At 37.1% G+C, this 21,960-nt stretch overlaps 1 protein-coding gene across 2 annotated transcripts in view; it reads left to right on the top strand.

Annotated features, from left to right (window-relative positions):
• GREB1 (growth regulating estrogen receptor binding 1) overlaps nt 1–21,960 on the top strand; it is a 53,803-nt gene that overhangs the window by 19,614 nt on the left and 12,229 nt on the right. The window contains exons 12-23 of one of the 2 annotated variants that reach the window (XM_062488473.1): nt 934–1,059; nt 1,508–1,705; nt 1,796–1,976; nt 3,503–3,695; nt 4,283–4,419; nt 5,534–5,873; nt 7,649–7,764; nt 8,461–8,660; nt 10,430–10,519; nt 11,905–12,479; nt 19,505–19,607; nt 20,363–20,521. In XM_062488473.1, the coding sequence (XP_062344457.1) occupies nt 934–1,059; nt 1,508–1,705; nt 1,796–1,976; nt 3,503–3,695; nt 4,283–4,419; nt 5,534–5,873; nt 7,649–7,764; nt 8,461–8,660; nt 10,430–10,519; nt 11,905–12,479; nt 19,505–19,607; nt 20,363–20,521 (2,418 nt within the window). Of the gene's footprint in view, nt 1–933; nt 1,060–1,507; nt 1,706–1,795; nt 1,977–3,502; nt 3,696–4,282; nt 4,420–5,533; nt 5,874–7,648; nt 7,765–8,460; nt 8,661–10,429; nt 10,520–11,898; nt 12,480–19,504; nt 19,608–20,362; nt 20,522–21,960 lie in introns of both variants that reach the window. The other variant, XM_062488472.1, reaches the window with a different exon arrangement.

The raw sequence follows: 21,960 nt of genomic DNA, 5'->3' as shown, positions 1-21,960 counted from the left end.
CTGAATGTGTCGTGATATTTTGAGTGGTCGCTTAAGGGAATCTCATTTTCCTTAAATCTTGTAGTTACGTACTATTTATCTTAGTATCTTTGAAGTATGGTTCTCAAAATCAAAGAGAACCATGGAGAGTCACAGAGAATCATAGAGTTCTCTGCTGTTGCTACTGTTTTACAACAAGTAAATGAGCATCCTAAAAATAGTTGCCACCTATATTTACTGGGCTGCTTTTCACAGGACAGGCCCTGCCTTTCTGAGCTCACTGCAGACATGCTCAAACATCTTTTCAACTGCTGGGAAAATACTAATGCCTGGGTATTGTATTCTGGCATAATAATGCCTGGCATATTGTATTCTCTGTATAGCTTTCATCTGTAAGTAGGGCCCCTGCTCTATAGAAATGGGTATGTTTGCAGATATGCAATACTTCAGTAAAATATACCTTACTTGTTTCAGCATTGTGTATAGCTACAAAGCTCATGTTGTTCTTTTGGCTGTATCAAAAATTATTTTTCTTTCTTTCTCTCAAAAATGTTACCATTTTAAAAATGTTTATCACATTTTTTCTTTCTTGTAATCCTTGTTAGTGCACAGTGTGCATTCATGGTCTGAATGTAAACTAAGCCAGTTTCATGTCTTTGTTGTTGCTAATTTGCATCAGGGCCTTGAGGTTAGTTTTGTACCACATTTCATAAATGTCCTAGCTGGTCTGCAGAGATGGTTTGTCATTCTCTGGTCTGGTTTTCACTTTACTAGTGATACTCCGTAAAAACAGATGCAATAGAAAATAACAAGAGGGTTCCTGTATAAAACAGCCAATAAGCCAAGGGCAGGATAGCTAGCAAATATACATAAGACTTTTAAGATCTACAAGATAAAAACAATATGAAATGCAGCTCTTAGTAACATGGGTATTTATTCCCTTCAATTTGACAGAGGGTGATATTGATTTTTTGCTGGAGAAATTTTATCAAGAAAACCAAGGACACATCTCTTCTTCACTTACTGCTTCAGTGAATAAACCAACAGCAGTGAATGGAGCTGGAACAGCTGTATGTACAAGTAAGGAGGTTGTTCTAAAGAGGTAACAGAGTAGGGCACTGGACACCAAGTTCTGAGTGCACAGTTAGATCCCTCTGGGCAGAGCCCAGAAGGCAAAGGTATTGAGGCAAACAGCAACCCATATCTTGGAATATTCAGGTTTACACTGATGGATGTTCTGCTTCATTCCACTGGGTATTACAGTGTTTGAAGCTGTAAGTTGTTCTTCTGTGGTAGCAGAATGTTATTGTTCAAATTCATTTTCGGGTCTCAGACATTTACAGGACCAAAAAGTCCAAATACAGAAACATTTCTTTGCATATTCTATATGGCTTTTCATAAATGAACTCCTGTACATAAGCAAAAATACATTAAAGAGTACATCAGTCATTCTTTGCCAGACTCTTAACATTTTGCATTAGATCAGATTTTTGGGCACATATCTAAACAGAATTTTGCCTTTTTCCAGGTTATGAGATTGAACGACATCAAATTCGTCCATTCCAGCTAGCAGTGGCTCAGAAATTGCTGTCTCATATTTGCTCAATTGCTGACTCCAGCACTCAAAATCTTGATCTGGGTTCCTTTGAGAAAATTGATTTCTTGATTTGTGTTCCACCCTCTGAAGTGACTTACCAACAGACTTTGTTTCATCTCTGGCACTCAGGTGCTCATTAGTTGGCTTTATTTTAGATTTACACAACATTCTTAGATGTATTCATATCCAGAAATACTAACACTTGTTCCATTCTTTTAGGGATATTATTAGAACTTGGATTAGAAAAGGAACATCTTACAAAACAGAGAGTGGAACAGTATGTTATGAAACTAGATGCAGAAGCCCAAATTAAATTCAAAGTCTTTTTGCAAAACTCTATGCAGAATCCACACACACTGTTTGTCCTAATCCATGATCATGCACACTGGGATCTAATGAGGTAAGGAAACTGTAACTTGTTTTTAGAGAAATTATTATTATCTGCATTATCTCTCAAGATTATTTTTCAGATTTATCCTTTCCTTCATCTCTGTTTGCAACTTTCTGCTAACTCTGCCTCCCCATTCACTGAACATGTTTGAAGGTCCTTTATGACTTATTCTTACCCTTTTTATTATATTGTGCCTCATTGAAATTTTTCAGCTTTTTTTGCTCCCCATTCTTATCTACTTTCAGCCATAGCTATTGTTTTTTTTAGCTGTTTGTCCTTTGTTCAGGGGAAAGCTTCCTGTGAAAGTGCACGGAGCTTCTCATCCTCTGTTATTGTCCTCTGGGCTGCAAAATTTGTAAAACCCTGACCCAATGAATAGACAACTAGTGAGCCAACACTGATGCCTATTTTTGTAATGGATTGGAAATTTTACAATTATTTTCTATCCAAAATCACTGATTGGTAAGAATTGAAAGCTTCTGTGGATTCGTAGTGATGCCAGGCAGAGTTCTGAGGGAAAGAGAGGTGTTCCTGTCCAGCGTTTACCAAGTTCCCCATCAGCTCACTTGTGTAATTCATTGCTTCCCTCACAGAGCTCTGTTTCCATGGATTCTCAACAAGCTCCCTGCTGAGAAGTGGGGTTGCTTCTGCTGTCTGGTTCTGAGGCTCTTGGGGAAGTTGGAAAACATTCTGAACTCTAGAAACACCAACATATTCCCACTTTGGGATCATGGTAGTGTTTCTGAAACCACAAAATGTGGAATCTTGCTTGTGAATGAAGTAAGGTCTTGTCTTTTACACTGGTTAACAATGATAACTTTCAAATAAGCTGCATCTGAGGGCTTCCTATTCAGCTCCCCTGTCTTGGGAACCTACATGGACTTTTACAGCTGTCCCAACTTTTAAGGCATTTATTAATACAACATCCTTGAGTGGTAGGGAAGTACCTCTGTTGTTGCTTAACTCTGTTTTCTATCTAATAAAGATGCTTAGACAGGTAAATGCCAAAAAGTAAATAGCATGAATTTGGACCAAACTTCTGCACAGGAGCAAGGAATTGACTATCAGTATTCAGTGATACTATGAATTGCTCTAAGAATAACTATTCTTGGCTTTTTCTCTCTTTTTCTATCATTCTGACTTACCATCTGTACTTTTCTATCTTGATTTTTTACGTCCCAATTACTTTTTGTTAAGGGCAGCACTAAGCATCTGACCAAAGTTACTACAGGACTGTTTGTCTATTGGTAACTGCCACATCAGCTTCCTTTCTTACTTTATCTCTCATGTTCTGGTATCTGCGAGGGATTGCTAATTTGCTAGCTAGAGAGCTTATCAGATAAGACTCACAGAAATTTTTACGTGCGCTGAAATAATTTGCATTTTCTTTTTCCATCCTTCTGTGCAACAATTTCCGGGTAAGAGTCATAAATTCCTTTAACTTAGATTTCACATCCACGTTTAAGCTATTCCACTGACATAAATATTCGCTTTTGCTGATCACTTTGGAGAGTTTTGGGTTTCTTTTTTTGCAGTGCTATGCATAGTCTTTATCCTCAAACAGAGCTGTCGACAGGACTTGTTGATAGACTGTTGAACTGCAGGGAGGTGAAAGAGGCACCAAATATTGTGACCCTCCATGTGACTTCCTTCCCTTATGCGCTGCAGACACAGCATACTCATATCAGCCCTTACAATGAGATCCACTGGCCTTCTTCATACAGCAATGTAAGATGCATGCTTTGAGGTGCTTTTCTGAGCTTTTCATAAGTTATTTTCCATTTGCGTACTTGATAAAACTGTGAAGTCCCCATGATTTTTGTAAACAAGAGTGAAGTTTGAATGACATCTTGCTCAGTCTGTGGCAAGTTCATTTTTCCTTTTCTTATGCTTTCTACCTTTCTTTTTATTTATTCCTTATATTTTTTCCTTAAACCTTAGTAACTCTGCTAAAAGGTTTTGAGCTACATAAATGGAAATCATGTTCACTTCTGTCTCTAGTTCGTTACTGCACAAATATATGTACATACATGGATTTTCTTCATATGTGTGCATGTTTATTCCATATAGCTGATCTGTCTGTATATATGGATATGTGGGGAGAGAGAAAGAAAGGGGAAAAAATTTGGTCAAATTTTCATTCTCTCAAAATAAGTAATTCTGTTTCTTACTCTTCTTGTTTTAATATGTCTGAGTTGTTGTATGTTTATTAGAGAATGTGATTGTAAGTATATCAAAATACCAGTGGTTAATCACTCATAAATTAAACATTGATAGACTTTACCCTTATATTTTTATTGCTTCATTTGCTTTAGGGTGTAGATTTATACCATGAGAACAAGAAATACTTTGGACTGTCAGAATTCATTGAGTCCACCCTCTCTGGACATAGTATTCCACTGCTTCGGTATGACAGCTCTTTTGAAGCCATGGTCATGGCTTTGGGAAAGAGGTATGGGGCTCTCCTTTGTTTAATGGGGGAAACTTAGGAAGTCCTTTTTAGGGCCTCCGGTTATTAGCTAGAAGCCCCCCCCCCCCCCTTTTTTTTCCTTTGCTTCTCACTGTTTTACACATCATTTACATATGCAAGGCATTTCACCTTGTTATTTTCTCCTATCTATTTAGTATATACTGGGCCTGCAGTGTCATCAGTTGAGGCTGTCTCTTACTAAGAACATGCACTCTGCTTAGCCCAATTTACAGTGTGTTCTTGTTGTGACCTGTAACTACCTCTATATTATAATAATCTGACATTGTATCAGCATGTAATTTTAAATGTTTTATTACTTTTTTCTAATATTATCACTTGCTGACCCTGGCTGGTTTTGATTCTGTGTATACTGCACTTGGAACACCAAGCAAAGTTACACATATAGCTGTGGTAGGTACACATAAATAAGAAATAAATAAGAAATGAAAACTTCAGAGCAAGCCATAGTCACTTTTCTGAGCAAGCCATAGCAAGCACTCTTTTTACTGTGCACTTGGGTTTAATTTCTGTGAAAATCAGAACACAGATTGGATATCTATGGATCGCCTTTCCATACACTGGGGATTGAGGCAGGGTGTAGCTGGCCTTGGGAAGTTGGAGTGCTCATTGGTTGCTGCCTACATATTCAGTCCTCTTGAATACAAGAGTAAATTGGTTCAGGGCTTCAGTAAGAAAACAAGAGAAACACCCAATCCATCTCTGCCCCTTAAGAACGGCACACAATGAAGAATACTCTTTTTATTGATAAGAGAATGTAACTTTGATTGATGATATTACTGAGTGCCTCAGTTAATATTCTGTGATAAATTTTTAACAGCAGTAAGGTATGGATAAACGAAAGTGATGTAACCTTACTGGACTACTTGCTTAGTAGATCTTTATGAAGAGACAACATCAATTCTGATTGTGAAATGATGCCTTGCAAATACTGTACAATTGCAATTGATGAGATTCTGTTGTATAGTAGATAGGAAGGATTCTTTACAGGAGAAAATCCTGAGTTTACTATGTTTAAAAATATAAATAGCTTTTTCTTTTAATCCTTTAATACTCTTTAATTCGCCATTTATTTCAGGTTTCCCAGATTACATAGTGCAGTGATAAGGACTTTTGTCCTCATCCAGCACTATTCTGCAGCTATGATGGCAGTGTGTGGTCTTTCTCAGATGAAGAACTACACCTCAGTTGAAACTCTGGAAATCACCCAAAATCTAATAAACTCTTCAAGACAATGTCCTAGTGGCCATGGCCTGATGGTAGTGTTGAGAATTCCATGTGTCCCACTGGCTGCAGTGGCATATGAACGTCTCTATAATGTAAGGGAGAGACTAGCCCTTGAAGATAACTTTGAAATAATCTTGGGAAATCCTAATTCTGGAATCACAATCGGGAAGCACTTTGTGGACCAACTAAAGGTAAATTACAGAAATGTGCTGGGAAGCTTCATTAGGTGGGTAGGTGGGGAGACTTTCCTGGTGACAGCTACAGTCATGAGCTGAAGTAAAAGTAAAAAGAAAAACTGCCATGAGGAGCACGGCTTTTACCTTTAATCATACTGTCTGTGAACCATTCCTGTCCTGCCTGTGGTTAATGCTCAGTGAAGTATTAACTAATATGGTTAGGCCTTGACTTCCAGTAGCAAACCTTGGAAACAGTTGAAATGCTTTTATCTAAAGGTACTATGAGAAATACATTTAAAAGCCAAATAAACTGTTCAGGTTTAGCTAAAATTTTCTCACAAAAACATCACAGTGCAAAAAGAAGATTTTATTAGTGGCTAGTTGATAGTAAATTATTCTTGGCACCAGCAGGGGGAAGAAGACCGATTTGCCTGATCAGTGATGGTATTTTTGGATCCTGGAGCACCCTGATGCTCACAGCTAGGGATTTTATGCTTTCTGAATCATGGTTTGGTTTATGGATTAATTTATATCCTTTAAGTCAGAATCATGGGTCATCTGTTTCGAAAAAACCTCCTTTGCTCTTTATAAAATTACCATCTTCTGATCACCAAAGCAAAAATGTATTTCCATTCTAAAATGTTGTTATGTATATCTATCTACATCTATATCTATATCTATATCTATATCTATATCTATATCTATATCTATATCTATATCTATATCTATATCTATATCTATATCTATATCTATATCTGTATCTGTATCTATATCTATATCTATATATCTACATATCTACATATCTATATCTATATCTATCTCTATCTATCTGTGGTGTACTGTTTACTCTGTTTGGTCAATGCATGTTAGATAAAGTCATCTGAGATCCAGAGCCTAATGCTGATCTCATTCTGCTATTAATTAGGCATCACTTACTCTGAAAAATCAGTATTCTGAATCACATCCTGATTGTGTTCTCTGACATGTATGGAGGGGAACATATGTAGATGTCAGAGGCCAAGTTGTTGTACTGTTGATCTTACCACAGATGCTCGTTATCTGTAGATCAGTCTTACAGCAGAAAGGACTGACTGATGGGTAAAGTAATATGGTCTGATGCTGAACAGTCAAACAGTATATGGACTTGTCAGATTTCTCATACAGTTACCAGGAAAACTGATAGCTTTAGGGGAGAGTGGGAGAATCCAGAGAGTTGTAAATAGGGACAGTGGTGTGTGCTGAACACTGCCAATGCTTCCAACTTTCTCCTGTTCCTCTAAGGTGAAAAAGTCTCATTTCTAGCTTACTTTCTTCCTTGGACTCAGACAACCATATATTATCTGCCTCAAGATAATACATGTATTATTTCCCTCTGTATTCTCTTAACTCCTCCAAAACTCCTGCTCAGCTTTACTCTCCATTGTTCCATATGTGCCATATGCCCTGGTCTCAGTGCTATCTATGCAGCTTGGAAGATAGGAAGATAGATAGGAAGCTGGGAGGCTTTTCAGGCTGGAATATACTGTCCCAATGTCCTCAGACTAACAGCAGGCAGATTGCTGCCTGTAATGCTCTAGAAACTGTGAGATATATCTGTGTTGAATTTGACTCTGCTGTGTGGCTTCTCTTCCACTGTACAAGTGAATTATTATAATGGATGATAAAGTATGTATTTCCATCTTTTTTATTTGATATAGATATACCTCAAATATATATATATAAACTATTATATAGTTATAGATAAGTCAGAAATATAGATGCGTCCAACAGGGTTTCTCTACCTTGCACAGATCTGGCAGAAAATTGAGGATGCAGATTGGAGGCCACAGACCTATTTGGAATTGGAAGGTTTGCCTTGCATATTGATATTTAGTGGGATGGATCCACAAGGGGAGTCTTTGCCACGGTAAGAAGATCCATTCTTTTCTCAGTGGCAGTGTTTTATCCATTACTTATCAAATAGCTAAAGATTGACTGTCTGATTACTTGTGTGACAGGAAAACAGATTTCAGTGTAGAGATGTTTCTTTGACGTTTTTGAGGCAGTTTTTTATATAATAAATTCAAATTCCATATTATTGATAATAAACTTCTCTTTATAGCAAAATGTAAATAGCTCCAAAAATATTATGAGAGTTATCCGAGTTTAGAGGAGAGAATGGGTATGTTAAAAAAAAAGAAGTATAGCTGCTTAGTTTTATTAGGGTAACTGAGATGGTATGCTGGTATGTGTGCTCCAGGATGTGTGGAGAGATCAGTGCCTTCTGGAATGGCAGCTGGAAGCCAGACAGGATGCCCTGGGGCACTAAATGCTTTTGTATGTTCAACTGAATCCTGTTCTCTGTGTTAGGTTTAAAATCCAAATGACTATTCTTTTTCGCATGCTGATGCTAATGTTCAGTGCATAAATTGTGTAACTGGGTTAAGAGGAAGAAAATGTATGCACCACTGTGGTAATTTTATTAAGCACAAAATACTGTGTTCTATCTCACCCCTTGTTGAGGCAAATAGTGAAAAAAATTCCCCTTTGGCTGTGTTTCCTCAAAGAGATGAGGCAGTAGATTCCAGTGAGTTTTCATTGAGCTCCTCCTGTTTCTCCTCAGATCACTGAGATACTGTGACCTACGTTTAATAAATTCATCTTCTTTGGTACGGACAACCCTGGAGCAAGAACTTGGTTTGGCAGCATACTTTGTGAGTTCAGAAATTCACACAGAGAAAGCAGTTGTGAATGAAGTGTTAGAAAGTGACCCAGAGAAACTAAGCAGTACTGACAATGAAGATGAAGAAATAGTGACAGAAGGTATTGTTTATTACCGGTAATAAAAGAAGCTGTAAAATAATTGAGAATGATTAGCAAAAGCAGAAATGTATGGGTGAGGGTTTCTCACTTTACTTTTACTGAGTGAGCTCTGCTCCTTAGTTTTGTTTCATCTCATTGAACCTCTGTTTTCTCACCCTTCTGCCGCTGATGCATTTTAACTTCTTGCAGTTCTGCTGCTGTGTCTGTTATCTCTCTGTTTTCTGGCTCCCTCCTGTGTTCCTCCTTTGCCCTGTATGTTCTAACAGCCACAAAGTGGAGTTCCAGTAGGAACACCAGGTGACACTCACTGTTCAGAGGACCCTCTGCACTCTCCCTCCCCAGCAGGGAAGGGTGGATTTGCTGTCTGAGAAGCAGCAGCAGTGACCCAATCCCTACCCTCAGGGCAGTGGCAGCTCCAACTAAACTGTTCCTGACTGATGCTACCAAACCTGTGCTTACTATGATGTCAGTGATAAAGATTCCTTTCAAGGAAACAGCTGAGTAGTCCCTAGTTTGTAAGGTGTTAAATAGTATGGATAAAAAATATATCTCAACATGGAAACTTCTGAGTTCTCCTTGAAAATGCCCATGAATTCAAATTGACAGTGTAGAGTTGGTGAATTCATAATTTCTTAAGAAACCAATTGAGAACATACAAATATGTAAAAAACAAACAGTAATTTACCCAGGAACAATTAGTTTTGGGGTATGTTATTTGAGTTATAATTGATAGGTATAATCAGTTATTTATTAATTCCTTACACTTTACTGTCTTGTGTTTACTGCGCCTGTGGAAAACAAAGGATTTTTATCCCTGTAAAGTATTTAAATCTCAAACAACTTGCCTTCATTTCCTTTTCTATACTATAAGGAGAAAGAAAGCCAGTTACTGTTCACTTAGGGAGTTCTTACTCACTGAAAATAATAGCAGAACAAACTGAATAAAAATACTTTCTTTAATACAATATGTACTCTTCCTAGAGGAATGAAATACCTGAGGTCATACTCAAACTGTTCAGCAGATTCCTGCTTCAGGGATGATGAGTACTTCTTGTGATGGGTAGTTCTGTCCATTTAATTGAAGTATGCTGAGACTGTGTATGATCTGAGTCAAATGGGCTCCTATGTTGTCTAAGGCTGCTCTCCTAGTCCATGAAGTATGGTATGACCATCCAGAGTCCAATTCAGAACATGTGAGATAGGCTTACGGTCTGTTTTCTGGTGGCAGTGCCTATGTCTCAGTTTATCACGTTAAAACTGTACAGAAACAAGCATTTTAATTTAGAAGCCTGAGCTAGGAATCTAAAATGAATGGCTTTGATGGCCATCCAACTGAGGATTTTCATAATCAAAAGCTGAGATACAATCTGGCCATAAAGCTGTGTAGAGTAGGAATTAATTTCATAACATACTGACAAAATAGAGCTTGTTGCCTGCTGCTTTCCCTAACACTGGATTAGTGGGGAATGGAATACATGGGTTGGAAGAGAAACTGTGGTTGAGACAGGCCTAGATATTACCAGCTCCTGGTTGCAGTACTGATTTTTGTGAAGTTATTGCAGTTCAGCATAGGTAAATTAGACCATAGGCCAATCCAATATTTTGTGGTGGGAGCAGATACTCTCCATACTGGAAACAGTGTCAGGATGCGGACAAACCCCACACAAACCCTTGTGTACTCTTCCTTATTTGACAATATAGCTGTTACTTACAGGGTTACCTAAATTATATTTTGATTTTGTTTTCCCTTACTATCATTCATGAAACAGGTTCTACGTCCGAAAAGAGAAGTCCTATGAAAAGAGAAAGATCGCATTCCCATGACTCTGCATCTTCATCTCTCTCTTCAAAAGCTTCCAGTAAGACCATAAGATCATCTCTGTTAATTTAAGTTTAGGACATAAAAGAGACCTTAGCTTACTAGATAAATAATAAAAGGCATAAATCACCAAGGTTTTGATAAGGCCTATTTTAATGGGATCAATTAAGATGACTAAAAAGTATGGGGCTTAGACTTCTGAAATATAGGAAATAGGGTCTTTACTTGCTTGAAAAATTATCATGTCATGGAGTGCCCAAACTAGCTGCTTCCATATGGCCTGCCATGTGGGCCCATGGCTCTGTGCCCTCAGTTCAACTGTGGTTAAAGAAGTCTTCCCTTCTTTTTTTTCTGTGCCCCTGGTACTGGTGTTTTGACGGTGGTGTTACTTGCGACCATTCACAGTACTGATGACACTTTAGTATTTGTTGCTAATGGCTTTTACTGACTACTTTGGATTAATAGACAGAGGATAGCTTACTATTTCTTGAAATCAGGAGAAACTACTGACTTTTATTTGTTCCAAATGTGTGGGTTTTTTGGGAACCAGGATGGTAATTTTCACTATGAGAGGACATCTGGTTTAATCTATGTTCAGCCTTTGGCAGATATTTTTAATACCTTATGTAGATTGATTCCACAAACAGTTCTCTGTCTACTTTGAAGACTGTGAAATACTTGTGTGACCTCTTTCACTAAGCATTTAAGATACTCAGAACCATTTAATGTGTTAAACTTTCAAGAAATCTTAATAGTTAAAATATATGGGTTAAAAATATACAGCTTTCAGAAAATCTGCAATTATCTGTGGGGTATATCTACATCACATATTCCCAGCCAACATTCATGAGTTCAGTATGTTCTCTGAGCTGACCCAAAGCTGTAGGAATGCACTAATGCATTATGTAGCACCAGGGGCTTGAGTACTGCCAGGTTTTATTAGATCAGCCAAAGTGCTGCAGTGACACAGGTATATGGGTGTCAGAGCAGAGCTGACTCAGAGGACTGTTTTTAGATGTCAGACATTTCTGTAGTGTGGTGGGGTAATAGCCTGGAAATACTTATTTTCTTCAATTCATTTAAACAGTGGTTTCAGTAATTTTGTATTTGTCTTGAGTGATTAAAGTATCCCATGAACACCTTAAGCAAGGAACATATGAGGGAAATGGAGGACAGGACAATCACTGACATCTTTCCATGTACTTCAGGAATTTAAAAGCCACTTTCTGTGTTGAAATGAATACTCCAAACTAGTCCCATTATGGCTTCCTGTACCAGGAAGGTCAAAGCAAAGAGAGGAACAAGGTTGCAATGTTTGCTGGACAATGCATCAAGAGGATTATTTATTGTGTTTTGTTTAACTGTGGCATTGACTAGAAGAGAGAGTTGCACTGTGTTGAAACGCAAATTTTCTTTTAGTTACAGCATTCTGCAAAGAGTCATCTCCTCCCCAAGCCCTAAGTAACAGCACTGAAGAAATGACAAATAATTATGAAAGGCAGAAGCAGAAAGTAGACAAGGGGGCACAAACAACAGTCAGCAAACACTTGCCACCAGTAACTGAACAGCTGGATATGAAACAAAACATAAAAAGTGCCCAAGTCTCCATCACCTCGTCATCCTCCTCACCTTTCTCCTCCTCTTCTTCCTCCTCTGCACCTACTCATAACTCCTTCATCCTACAGGCGTCTCAATGCTCCATGACCAAAGCATCAAAACAGCCTCCCATAGTTTTCCTGCCCAAACTGGTTTATGACATTATTACTTCTACAGACAGCAGCGGACTTCCCAAATCCTCTTCCCTCTTGCCTTACCATTCTGTTATGTGGGCAAGTTCTTTTCGTCCTCTTATGAGTAAGATGATGACGTGCACGGAGCAGTCGCTGTACTACCGCCAGTGGACGGTTCCCAAGCCAATCCATATGGACTACAACAACAGAAATGAGGGCAGAATGGACACCTTTCACCCAAGGAGACTGCTGCTGAGTGGGCCACCACAGGTGTGTAAAAAGTACAAGGTATTATCATTGATTTATTTTGTTTAATTTTATCATAATCTCAGAAAAGATATTTTGTTATTATTACTCATACTTGAAGGAGTGAGGTTTTTCTCGTGGAGCGTAAATTACTTGTATTTTATTTCCTAATCCCTTCTAATAAAAAATTATCTTCCTTTCTTTACTGTTAGCCTGAGTTCCAATACAGAGAAGCTGCAGCAATATTCACTTTGTCAGTCTCTGTCCATTAGAATGTTTTAAAGGCAGTTTGCTCAAGAGATAGATTTCATGTGTAATTTCAGTTTGTTAAATTTCAATATGCATTTACATTTTAAATAAAGATCAGAGATCTTAACAAAGCCACTTTCTTATGATCAATGTGAAAGCAGCTGGGAGTTTCTAATTAAATTATTTTGTTTCCTTTGCACAGCAGACAAAAATAGAAGCTGTTGTAAATAATACATGCAAGAAGGCCAGTTCGAAGTAACAGAGCCGTATTTAAAAGATGAGTAGCTGACCAAGGAGTTTTTACATTACTTTGAAAATAAATATGGAAATGGGTCTAGTTCTAAGAAGTTAATTCTCTTGTAAATTCTCTAGGAATGTTTAGCACTTGTCTCTGAGCAAGGTATCTCCTGGTTAAGTGCACATGTTACAGGCTAAAGGTAGTATTGTGCCTCATCGTTTACTGAAGTATGAAGCAACAAGATAGGAAGAGGCACTGTGCCTGCTGAAAGCAGATGTATTTCCCGTGAACCTCAGAAGTCAAAGAGGATAAGTGCAAATCAACACAAAGATGTTTCCAGTTACTGTGACATCAACCCAAAGAATTAATCCAAAGATATTTACTGAATTAGCTTGCCAAATGTTCCACTCTTCTGTGGCCATCCATGACAAAAAGCAACTGCATATTGCTGTCTGTTAAATTTAAATGTTTAAATGTTAAACTCTTTTCCATTGTATACCTAATATACAGTGCAGAAGAGTAGAAAGAGCATAAATGAGCTTTTCATATTGGGAATTCTCACAGAAGTTAATCTGATTCATAAAGGATTCCAGAAAATATTCTGATGATCCGGTTTTCACTGTCTGTTCCTTTGATCTAAATACTTTGTGTTTGCCAAATGTTGAGGTGTTATGTGATCAAGAAACTGAATTTCACACTCAGCTGCAGCATTAAAATGAGTACAATCTGGAGAGAGATGTTCATTTTCATCCCAAAAAATCCCCAGAATGACAGGCTGTAACAAAATGACAAGCTCTAACTTCTGTTAGAATTTTATATTGCATTCACATCAAACCCCATACAGATATGATTCTGAAAGCCATCCTAAACATTTAGATTAGCCCATAAGAAATTATTTCATTGGTATTTCTTTTGGGTGCCAAATGTCAATTGTGGTTCTCAGAACAGTCATTCAGAGACTTCTGAGGGCATACTACAGATGATGAGAAGGTTTTGATGCTTCACACACTTGATATTTGCAATTTAATTAACTGTGATCAAACAGGCAGCTTGTTTGTTTGTCAGCCCACTTTTCGCTATCAAATCTCTGGTCTTTTTTTCCAAGTATGGAATAGGACTCCTGTTGACCCTCTGTACAGCAGTGAATTTCAGCCTTGGTAACAATTCTTTTGCTTGAAACTCCATCTCTTTTTCAGCTGTCTTCACAGTGCAGGTTATTTCCTAGTGTTGCTTTGGGTCCTACAGTTGGATTAGTTCCTGAAGGATGCTTTTTTATGTTTATTCATTTTATATTCCTCAGTTCTTTCTGAAGAATATACCTGTTTCACACAGAACAAATTCATGCACATCAAATTAGGAGTATCACATCTTCTTCCTAAGTATGAAAATGTAGGCTATATATTAATTTAATGGAATTTTCCATTTATTATTCCATGGAAATCTCTTTATTTATTTATATTTTCATGGAAAAACCCAGAAACTTTTCTACCTTTACTATTTTAACCTCCCAAAGTACTAAAAACTCCTGCAAACCGAACAGCTTTGAAAGTATGTGGACTAATTTAAGGTATAACAGTGCAATGTTTCTTGAATGGAATAATAGCAATAAAATATGCATAAATTAGAATTACCCTCCTCTTTTGAGAAGAAATAATTTTCCTTCCTGAAGTAGGTTTTATTCATTATTTTTGATATTAACATTTCACATGGACTCAATACTTACTGCATCAAGAGGTATAGGCAGAAATGAAAACTATTATTAGAAAGCTCATATCTAAATGTTGGTAAGATCTCAGCCAAAGTAGAAGACTGCCAGAGTAGTATCTTCCCAAAAATTAGTAATTAATTGTTTTCTTTATCAGGCAGCAATTCCTGTACTAAAATTTAAATCAGGAAGCAATAATCTGGTTAAAATGAAAAATACTAAATCAACAGAGCAAGAGAACTAGGCACATTAGAGAATCAAAATTACAATTCTCACTGTCACTGAAATTAGTAACAAAATATGCTCACCTTCTCTCACAGAGATATTTTATTATGTACTAGTCAAAATATTTTGCTGGAAGACTTGATGCATTTTTACAAGGACAATTATGCACATTAGAAGGCAATAAATGTCTTATTTTTACAATAGGCTTTAGGAAATGAAGAAAGAACTGGAAAGGTATGGAATAATTTATCTGTAAATTAGCTCCCATGATCAAAGTGAACTTGGTTAGTGAGTATAAGTTAATATGATTTAATATGAGCAATTTGTGAGCCATCTATGGCTCAGCATCTCTTCCCTGGTGCACCCATGCAAATGCCTGCATGGAATTCTAAATTTCCTCAAGTATTTTTCTTCAGAACATTCATCTTAAAGTTCGCCAAACTGCAAAGCAAGGTTTTGTGTGTTTGGCTTTTTTAAACTGGATTTTGCAATTTAAAACTAGCATTTTCCTGAAGTGTGGAAGCTGCTGGTGAGCACAGCTCTGTCCTGTGGCACCACATCCAGGGAATGAAACCAGCATGTCTTAAGACAGTTCCTGAAGAAGAAAACTGCTGCCCATTTTATTACTCTACTTTTATTAAAATCACATTACAGTGGGTGTATTTACCATTCAGCTTATGTAAGAAAAACATTAGGGAAATATTTAATATATCTATTATTAGATGTGTTTTAGAAATATGTAGCATGTGGAAACACAGAGAAGAGCCATCAACATTTGACCAACTGTCTGTGGATCATCAGCATTGTTTTCTGCAGATCATCATTCATTCACAGGCTTCAGTTTGAAAACCACTGTCATGGTATGTGAAGAACTGTCTTACCTGGAAATTAGAATGGAAAAGCCTTATGGAATTATTGCCCCTTTCACCATATTTCTCCAAATGTGAGGCCTGAAATCAGATCATACTTTATACCAACTTGTAAGAATAATAAAATACTTCTAGTGGTCCTGGTGTCTGGCATCTGGAACAAGTGTTGAAAGGAAGCTCATTAGTTACACCTTCTACAACAGCACTTTTGGATGTTGTTCCATGAGTTTCATGGAATGCATGCAGTTTCATAAGCACATGCAGTTTATCTGACTGGAATGCTCTCTCTCAGATTCTTAGTTGGTCTGCACCCTATCCTTGATATCTATGGCAAACAGAGTTCAGTGGTCAAAATAACTGGAGTTCAGTGATCAAAAGATTTGGAGAGCTTTCCCCTCTTCTTTGGTAATATTTCTCTTTGATACAAAAACTAGACCTGCATACAAACGTCAAATTTTCTTCCTCTTGCTACACTCTTCATGAATGAAGAGCTGCAGAGTAAGCACATTCGTAGTATTTTATGAGTCAAATCTTCTTTTGCACTAAGGATGAAAATAGAAACAAAACTCCTAAATCTTATCCTTAGTTATCATCAGCTTTTACAAGATTTGAGATTTTCACTTCTTAGTCTTCTGGGATTTTCTTCTTCCAAGTCTGATTCTTCAGAATTCTGTGTTCCAAAGTCAGACAGACAGGAATAAAGTAGAGTAATACTCCCATTATTGGGGAATATTGCCCCCCAAGTGTCTTATCTTACAAAGCACTGAGCACTGCCACATGTTTGAGGAAACCTTTTTTGGAAAGTGGAGCTGTTTGTCATAGTGGCCCCTCTCACGCACATTTTGTTTCAGAAGTTGTAAAAATGCAGCCCAGTTCTAGGTTCCTTCAATCTTTTGATCTGTTTGCAACTTTGGTATCCAGAGCAAAGACAGAATAAGGGGAAGAACACCTTGCTCAGAGTACTTCCTTACCAGCTGTTGTCATTATTAATATATCATGCTTAGCCCAGAGTCACTAGTTAGGATCAGCACAAATGTTTGGCTTCCCTAAAGCCATGTAAAGCTGCAGACAAATCAGGTATCCACTTCAAAATTTCAGAGCTTGTATTTGTTGCAGTTAGGAGATAGAAGATGGGCAGATGCAGGGCTTTGTGCTTCAAAGGTGTGCATATCCTGCTTGCAGGATCTCTTTGTAGCTACTTACAATGCACAAACTCTTGGAAAAAGGGGTAGTGACAGATGGGGCAGAGGCTCTTTGGAGAGATGTGGAAGTTGTGTTTTTTGATAGCTATTCAGTATTTTCAAGCAAAGAAAGACTCTCTGCTATTCCATTCTACCTAAAGATGGTACACATAGAAAATAGTATAATTAATTTTAAAGGTGCACTTAGGTATCTGGGTATGCTGCAAGTTCACTTATTCAAGATTCTTCCCATCTGGAGTAAATGTCAGTTGTAAGTGAGAAGTCATTAATTTCTCAATTTCTTTTTGGAAAATCTTCTTCTCAAAATGATCTGAAAAAGGTGTTCTCTCTTTCACCAGTTCATTTCTTAAGCAACAAATGCAGGCAAATGTGCTAGTGAATGGAGTCCAAATATGAATGCTGCATGTGCTCAGCCCAATCTCTGTCCTGGAAGGGAAACATTCTAATAACATGAAGATATTCCTCAAAGTTCCAAACAGATTTTACACACAGCGTTACTCATATCTAGCAGTTCATAAAACTCAAAGTACTGAATTGGAAACTTCTCGTATGACAGATACTGAGATTGGGTAAAAGTCTGATGCATGCAATAGCCTAAGTGCATGCATTCCAGTTTAGTGGTGTAGTGCTTGTCATCCTGTGGTTTCCAGCATTTTTGACTCATGACCCTACAGCTTTGTGTACACTTGACTGATGCTTTTCATCTCAGCACCATGTGGCAATAGCCTCGTCACTCCCACACACATTGTGAAAAGCCATTGGCAAAAGCTGGACCCCCAAGGAAAGAAAAACACATGAGTTTGATAGAATAAAATTTGAAGGTATATAAAAAAGAAAAAATATGGTTTTCAGCGTGTTGTTCTGTTGGAAAGTCTAAGTATGTGCTTCAAACAGATTAAGAATTAATTTTTTGTAGATATCTAATATCAAGGAGACAGGTGTACTTTTGATAAATGATCTCTTGTTTGAAATTAGGAAACTGTTAATCTGTCGGGCTACCTTGTGTTTAATGAAAAGATGATCAGAGGCACTTTAGAAGTATATGTTCATAAGAGAATAAAAAGGTAATCTCAGATGTGAGGTAAACGAAAGGTTTTCTTTGTTGGCTTCAGATGTGGGAAAATAAGAAAGTTTTGTTTTAGCTCCTCAATCAGTAGCCATTGCAGCCAAGTTTAGAACCTTGTTCCAAGGTCAGAGAAAAAATTCTCATTAGTTTCAATGGATTTTACATAAAAAATAAAATTGGGAGTTCGAAACATCTGGTCCATGGGCTGACTGTAGTCGATGCTGTCATTTCCTCTGTTCAAAGTCACTTTTTTTTCTGTGTTATTCCAGGATGACACAGAGTTGTGTGTTGACATTTATTCTCAACAGGGATAATGAGACCCTTATCCACCCTTTGCAAGCAACTGTTCAAACTACAGTCTGATATGAAAAAACTACAGATAATGAGCTTTGACCAAAACAAATGTCTGAACTCTTGCTTCGAATTTAAAGCCTCCCTTCCTCAAGTGTTGAGAGAAAATAAAAATTTTTCTTGTCATAGTAAAATAGTAACTTTAATGCTCTGTTTAGCAATTCCTGTGCTGCTGACATGTCCTAGCAGTAATGGAAGTTGAACTGGGTTTTCAATTCAGTAGTAATATAGACCTAATCCAAAATCTGATGCCACTTTGTGAAATCAGACAGTTGCTGTCTAATGTGTCATAACTGATCTATATGTTAACCTCCCCTGTGCAGTCCCCACACACAATTATGGTTTGTAAAACTGCCTGCTTAGACATGGCCTTATTTGCTTCATGTTCTCATCAGCAAATTACATGTGAAAGACAGAACAACCTATTGAGTAAATCACTGGCTGTGGCTTATAACTTTCAGCAATACTCTTGATGTAGTGAAGGGAAAATTTATACAGTGTGTTGATGGGGTAAAAAAGAAATGAGAAAGTTATATTCATAAGATAATTTTAAAATGGACTTTTAAAAGGTAATGCTGAAAGATTAGAAGCAAAATAATGTATTTTCAGCATGAGAGGTGGAGCAGGATATTGTTGCACATACCATGTCCTTCAGGAGTGGAAGTGGCCAGCAGGAGCTTTCCCAGGAATGCGTTGCCACTTTTACTCCTCAGAATAGTCACTGTACTTCAGTAGCAGGCAGTGTACAGGTAAATCATATGGAAATGAAAGAGTTGGGATAATTCTTTAGTTATCTTGTAGTTGGAGGGTTTTTCTGTACATTTTATGAGTTTGTCTGGACTTCTAAATGTTCATTACGTGTGTAGAACCTATAACATCAGGAGAGAAAATTCTTGTCTGTGGGCCTGTAATTAGGCCTGTGACATAAAATGTGTTTTCCAGCTAGGCTCCTGCATAGAAAGAATAAAACTGTTGAACATTGTGCTTTTCATTTATGCCAGGGGATATACAAATAATGAGGATATCCAAGTGTGGAATATTAATATTCGGTTTCACCACAGCTGCAATTTCCAGATATGTGGAAAATTAACATGGCGAAAAGCAAAAGTTTACTTTTGTCTTCTTTTCTGACTTATGTTTACAGATAGGGAAAACAGGTGCCTATCTGCAGTTCCTCAGTATTTTGTCCCGAATGCTCATTAGACTGACAGAAGTGGATGTTTATGATGAGGAAGAAATCAACATTGGTAAGTTCCTGATATAAAAATATTCTGGAGACAATAGAAAATTGTTATGCTAAGTTGAAACATGGTTGTCTGCGTGTTTTGTGTATGAAACTTATGTCTGTATGGCATATGTTCTATGCCTATTCTATCCTATTCACCTTTGTAATTGCTTTACATTATATAAATACTGTAAGAAAAATTTTCTGTGATCTTTAACTGATACTTAAGAATATGTTATCATTTTATTAATAATTTAGAATTTACAGAATCTTTTCTGTAAGAAAAGAACATATCTCTGGTTTTTTGTGGAAAGGGATTAACGGCATTTATGGATATTAACTGATATCCAGCCATTGATTTCCAGTATAGAATTGGAATAAAAGTCAAGTATATAAAAGGAATCATCAAAGCTTTGGCAAATTTATACCATGAGGGGCAATGTCATATTTTCTAAGTACACATGACTACCTGAGGAAAGAAAGTTTCTGCTAATAGCTAATTTTAGTTCAAACTTGCTTTATTTACAGTGTATTACTCCTCTGTGTTTTCAGATGTTTTTCTGTAGCTCAGAGAGGACATGAAGATAATTTTTAAAAGGTAGAGTTGCACTGAGGTGAAAGGTACCTTTTTGCAAATGTTTACCTCTTGGCAAATGTTGATACTGTGTCATCAGACTAATGTAAGAAAAAAAAGAAGGAATAATAAGTATAGCAAAACCATATATAGCAATATATATTTTAAAATTTTTGAATTCTTATTTTTCAATAATATCATAGACATAAAAGAAGAATCTGATAGACACTACCATCAGCCTGGAGATATGTGGCCAGATTTGGAGACATTTAAGAAGATACCTTTTGACTACACTATCCATGATCCAAAATATGAAGATGCAAGTCTCATTTGTTCAAAGCTTCAGACTGTAAACAGTGAAGGTTAGAATTCTAAAAATCCAGATTGGTACACATATATGTATTTATTTGCTTTTAATGTGAGAATCCTGTTGAACTTTTAAGCAGAATTAAACTATCAGAATTGCATTTGATTGAGTAATAGTGGAAAAAGATTTCAACTTTTCCAGATGAAGTACCAGAGTGTGACCCTTCTAAATATTTTATGGAATATTGTATAGATTTCATTAAAATGCTCTAATTCCACAATAACTGTGTGTATTTGAATGGTTTTCTAAAGTAGCATTTCCTGCTCTGTAGAAATTAAGTGGTCTATGTGGGTAAAGTTACTTATTATTTAAAAGTGTCAATAGGTTTATATTCTAGGGTTTAGGTTAAGTTTTGAAAGCATGAGATGAATATGTCCAGACCTAGAATCCTGGAGTATCGATGTGAATTAATCCTCTGAATCAGCCAGGTGGACATACCAAGCCCGTGGGACTGGGTGGCAGGGAGGAGACACTGCCATTCAGAAAGACCTTGGCAGGCTGGAGAAGTGGAACCTTGGGAGCAGTTGGACAGTTCACCTTGCACTTGGGATAGAATAATTTTATTCAGCTGTACAAGTTTGGGGCCAGGTCTGTAGACAGCAGCTCTGATCAAGGTGACTTGATGGTCTTGGTTGGCAATAATTTGTATGTGTGTCACCATCTAGCAACAGGTCAAGGGAAGTGATTATTCTTCTGTGATGGCAACTCTAAGGCCACATCTGGGTATTCTGTCAAGTTTTTTGCTTCCCAAAAGCCAAACTGGGAAAGGTGTTGACATAGAGAAGGGAGGCCAGTGAGCAGCCACTAAGATATGAAGAAAATTGGAGTGAATTTGGTGTGTTTCATCTGGGGAAGTCTAGCAGGTGCATCTGAAGGCTGTCTTCAACTTCCTAGTGGGAATTTATAGGCAAAATCTATTATAGATACACATCATAAGAACAAGAGAAAACAGACACAAGTTGTAATATGGGAAATTACAATTAGATTGTATGAAAAATATTTGCTGAATAAAAAATGGTCGAACCACAGAGCAGGTTGCCCAGAGAAATCATGAAAATTCCACTCTTGGTGGTTTTTGAAACTCAACATGACAAGAAATAGCTTTGAGCAACCCGATGTGATGCTGAAAATCTTAGTGGAAAATTAAATAACAAAGTCCTTTTCAGCAGAAAATACACCTCATCTTCCCTCAGTCTCTCACAAAGGGGATCCTTTGAAAAATATGGATATACACTATGGAGCAACATCACTAAATTACCAAATTAATTTTGCATAATCTACTGTGATGTCTGTCACAGAATGGCAAATGTTATAAGGCTCTTTTTACTGTTTATTGCTTTTGTAAGCATTTTACCAATAATAGCAACATTGAAAATTGTAATGATAAGGCATTGCTTACAACTCAGCCATATGTGAAATCTGTACTGAACTATT

Source organism: Cinclus cinclus, chromosome 3 (assembly GCF_963662255.1).
Source record: "Cinclus cinclus chromosome 3, bCinCin1.1, whole genome shotgun sequence".
In the NCBI taxonomy this organism is placed as follows: Eukaryota; Metazoa; Chordata; class Aves; order Passeriformes; family Cinclidae; genus Cinclus; species Cinclus cinclus.
This window is presented reverse-complemented; position numbering and strand designations above follow the sequence as displayed.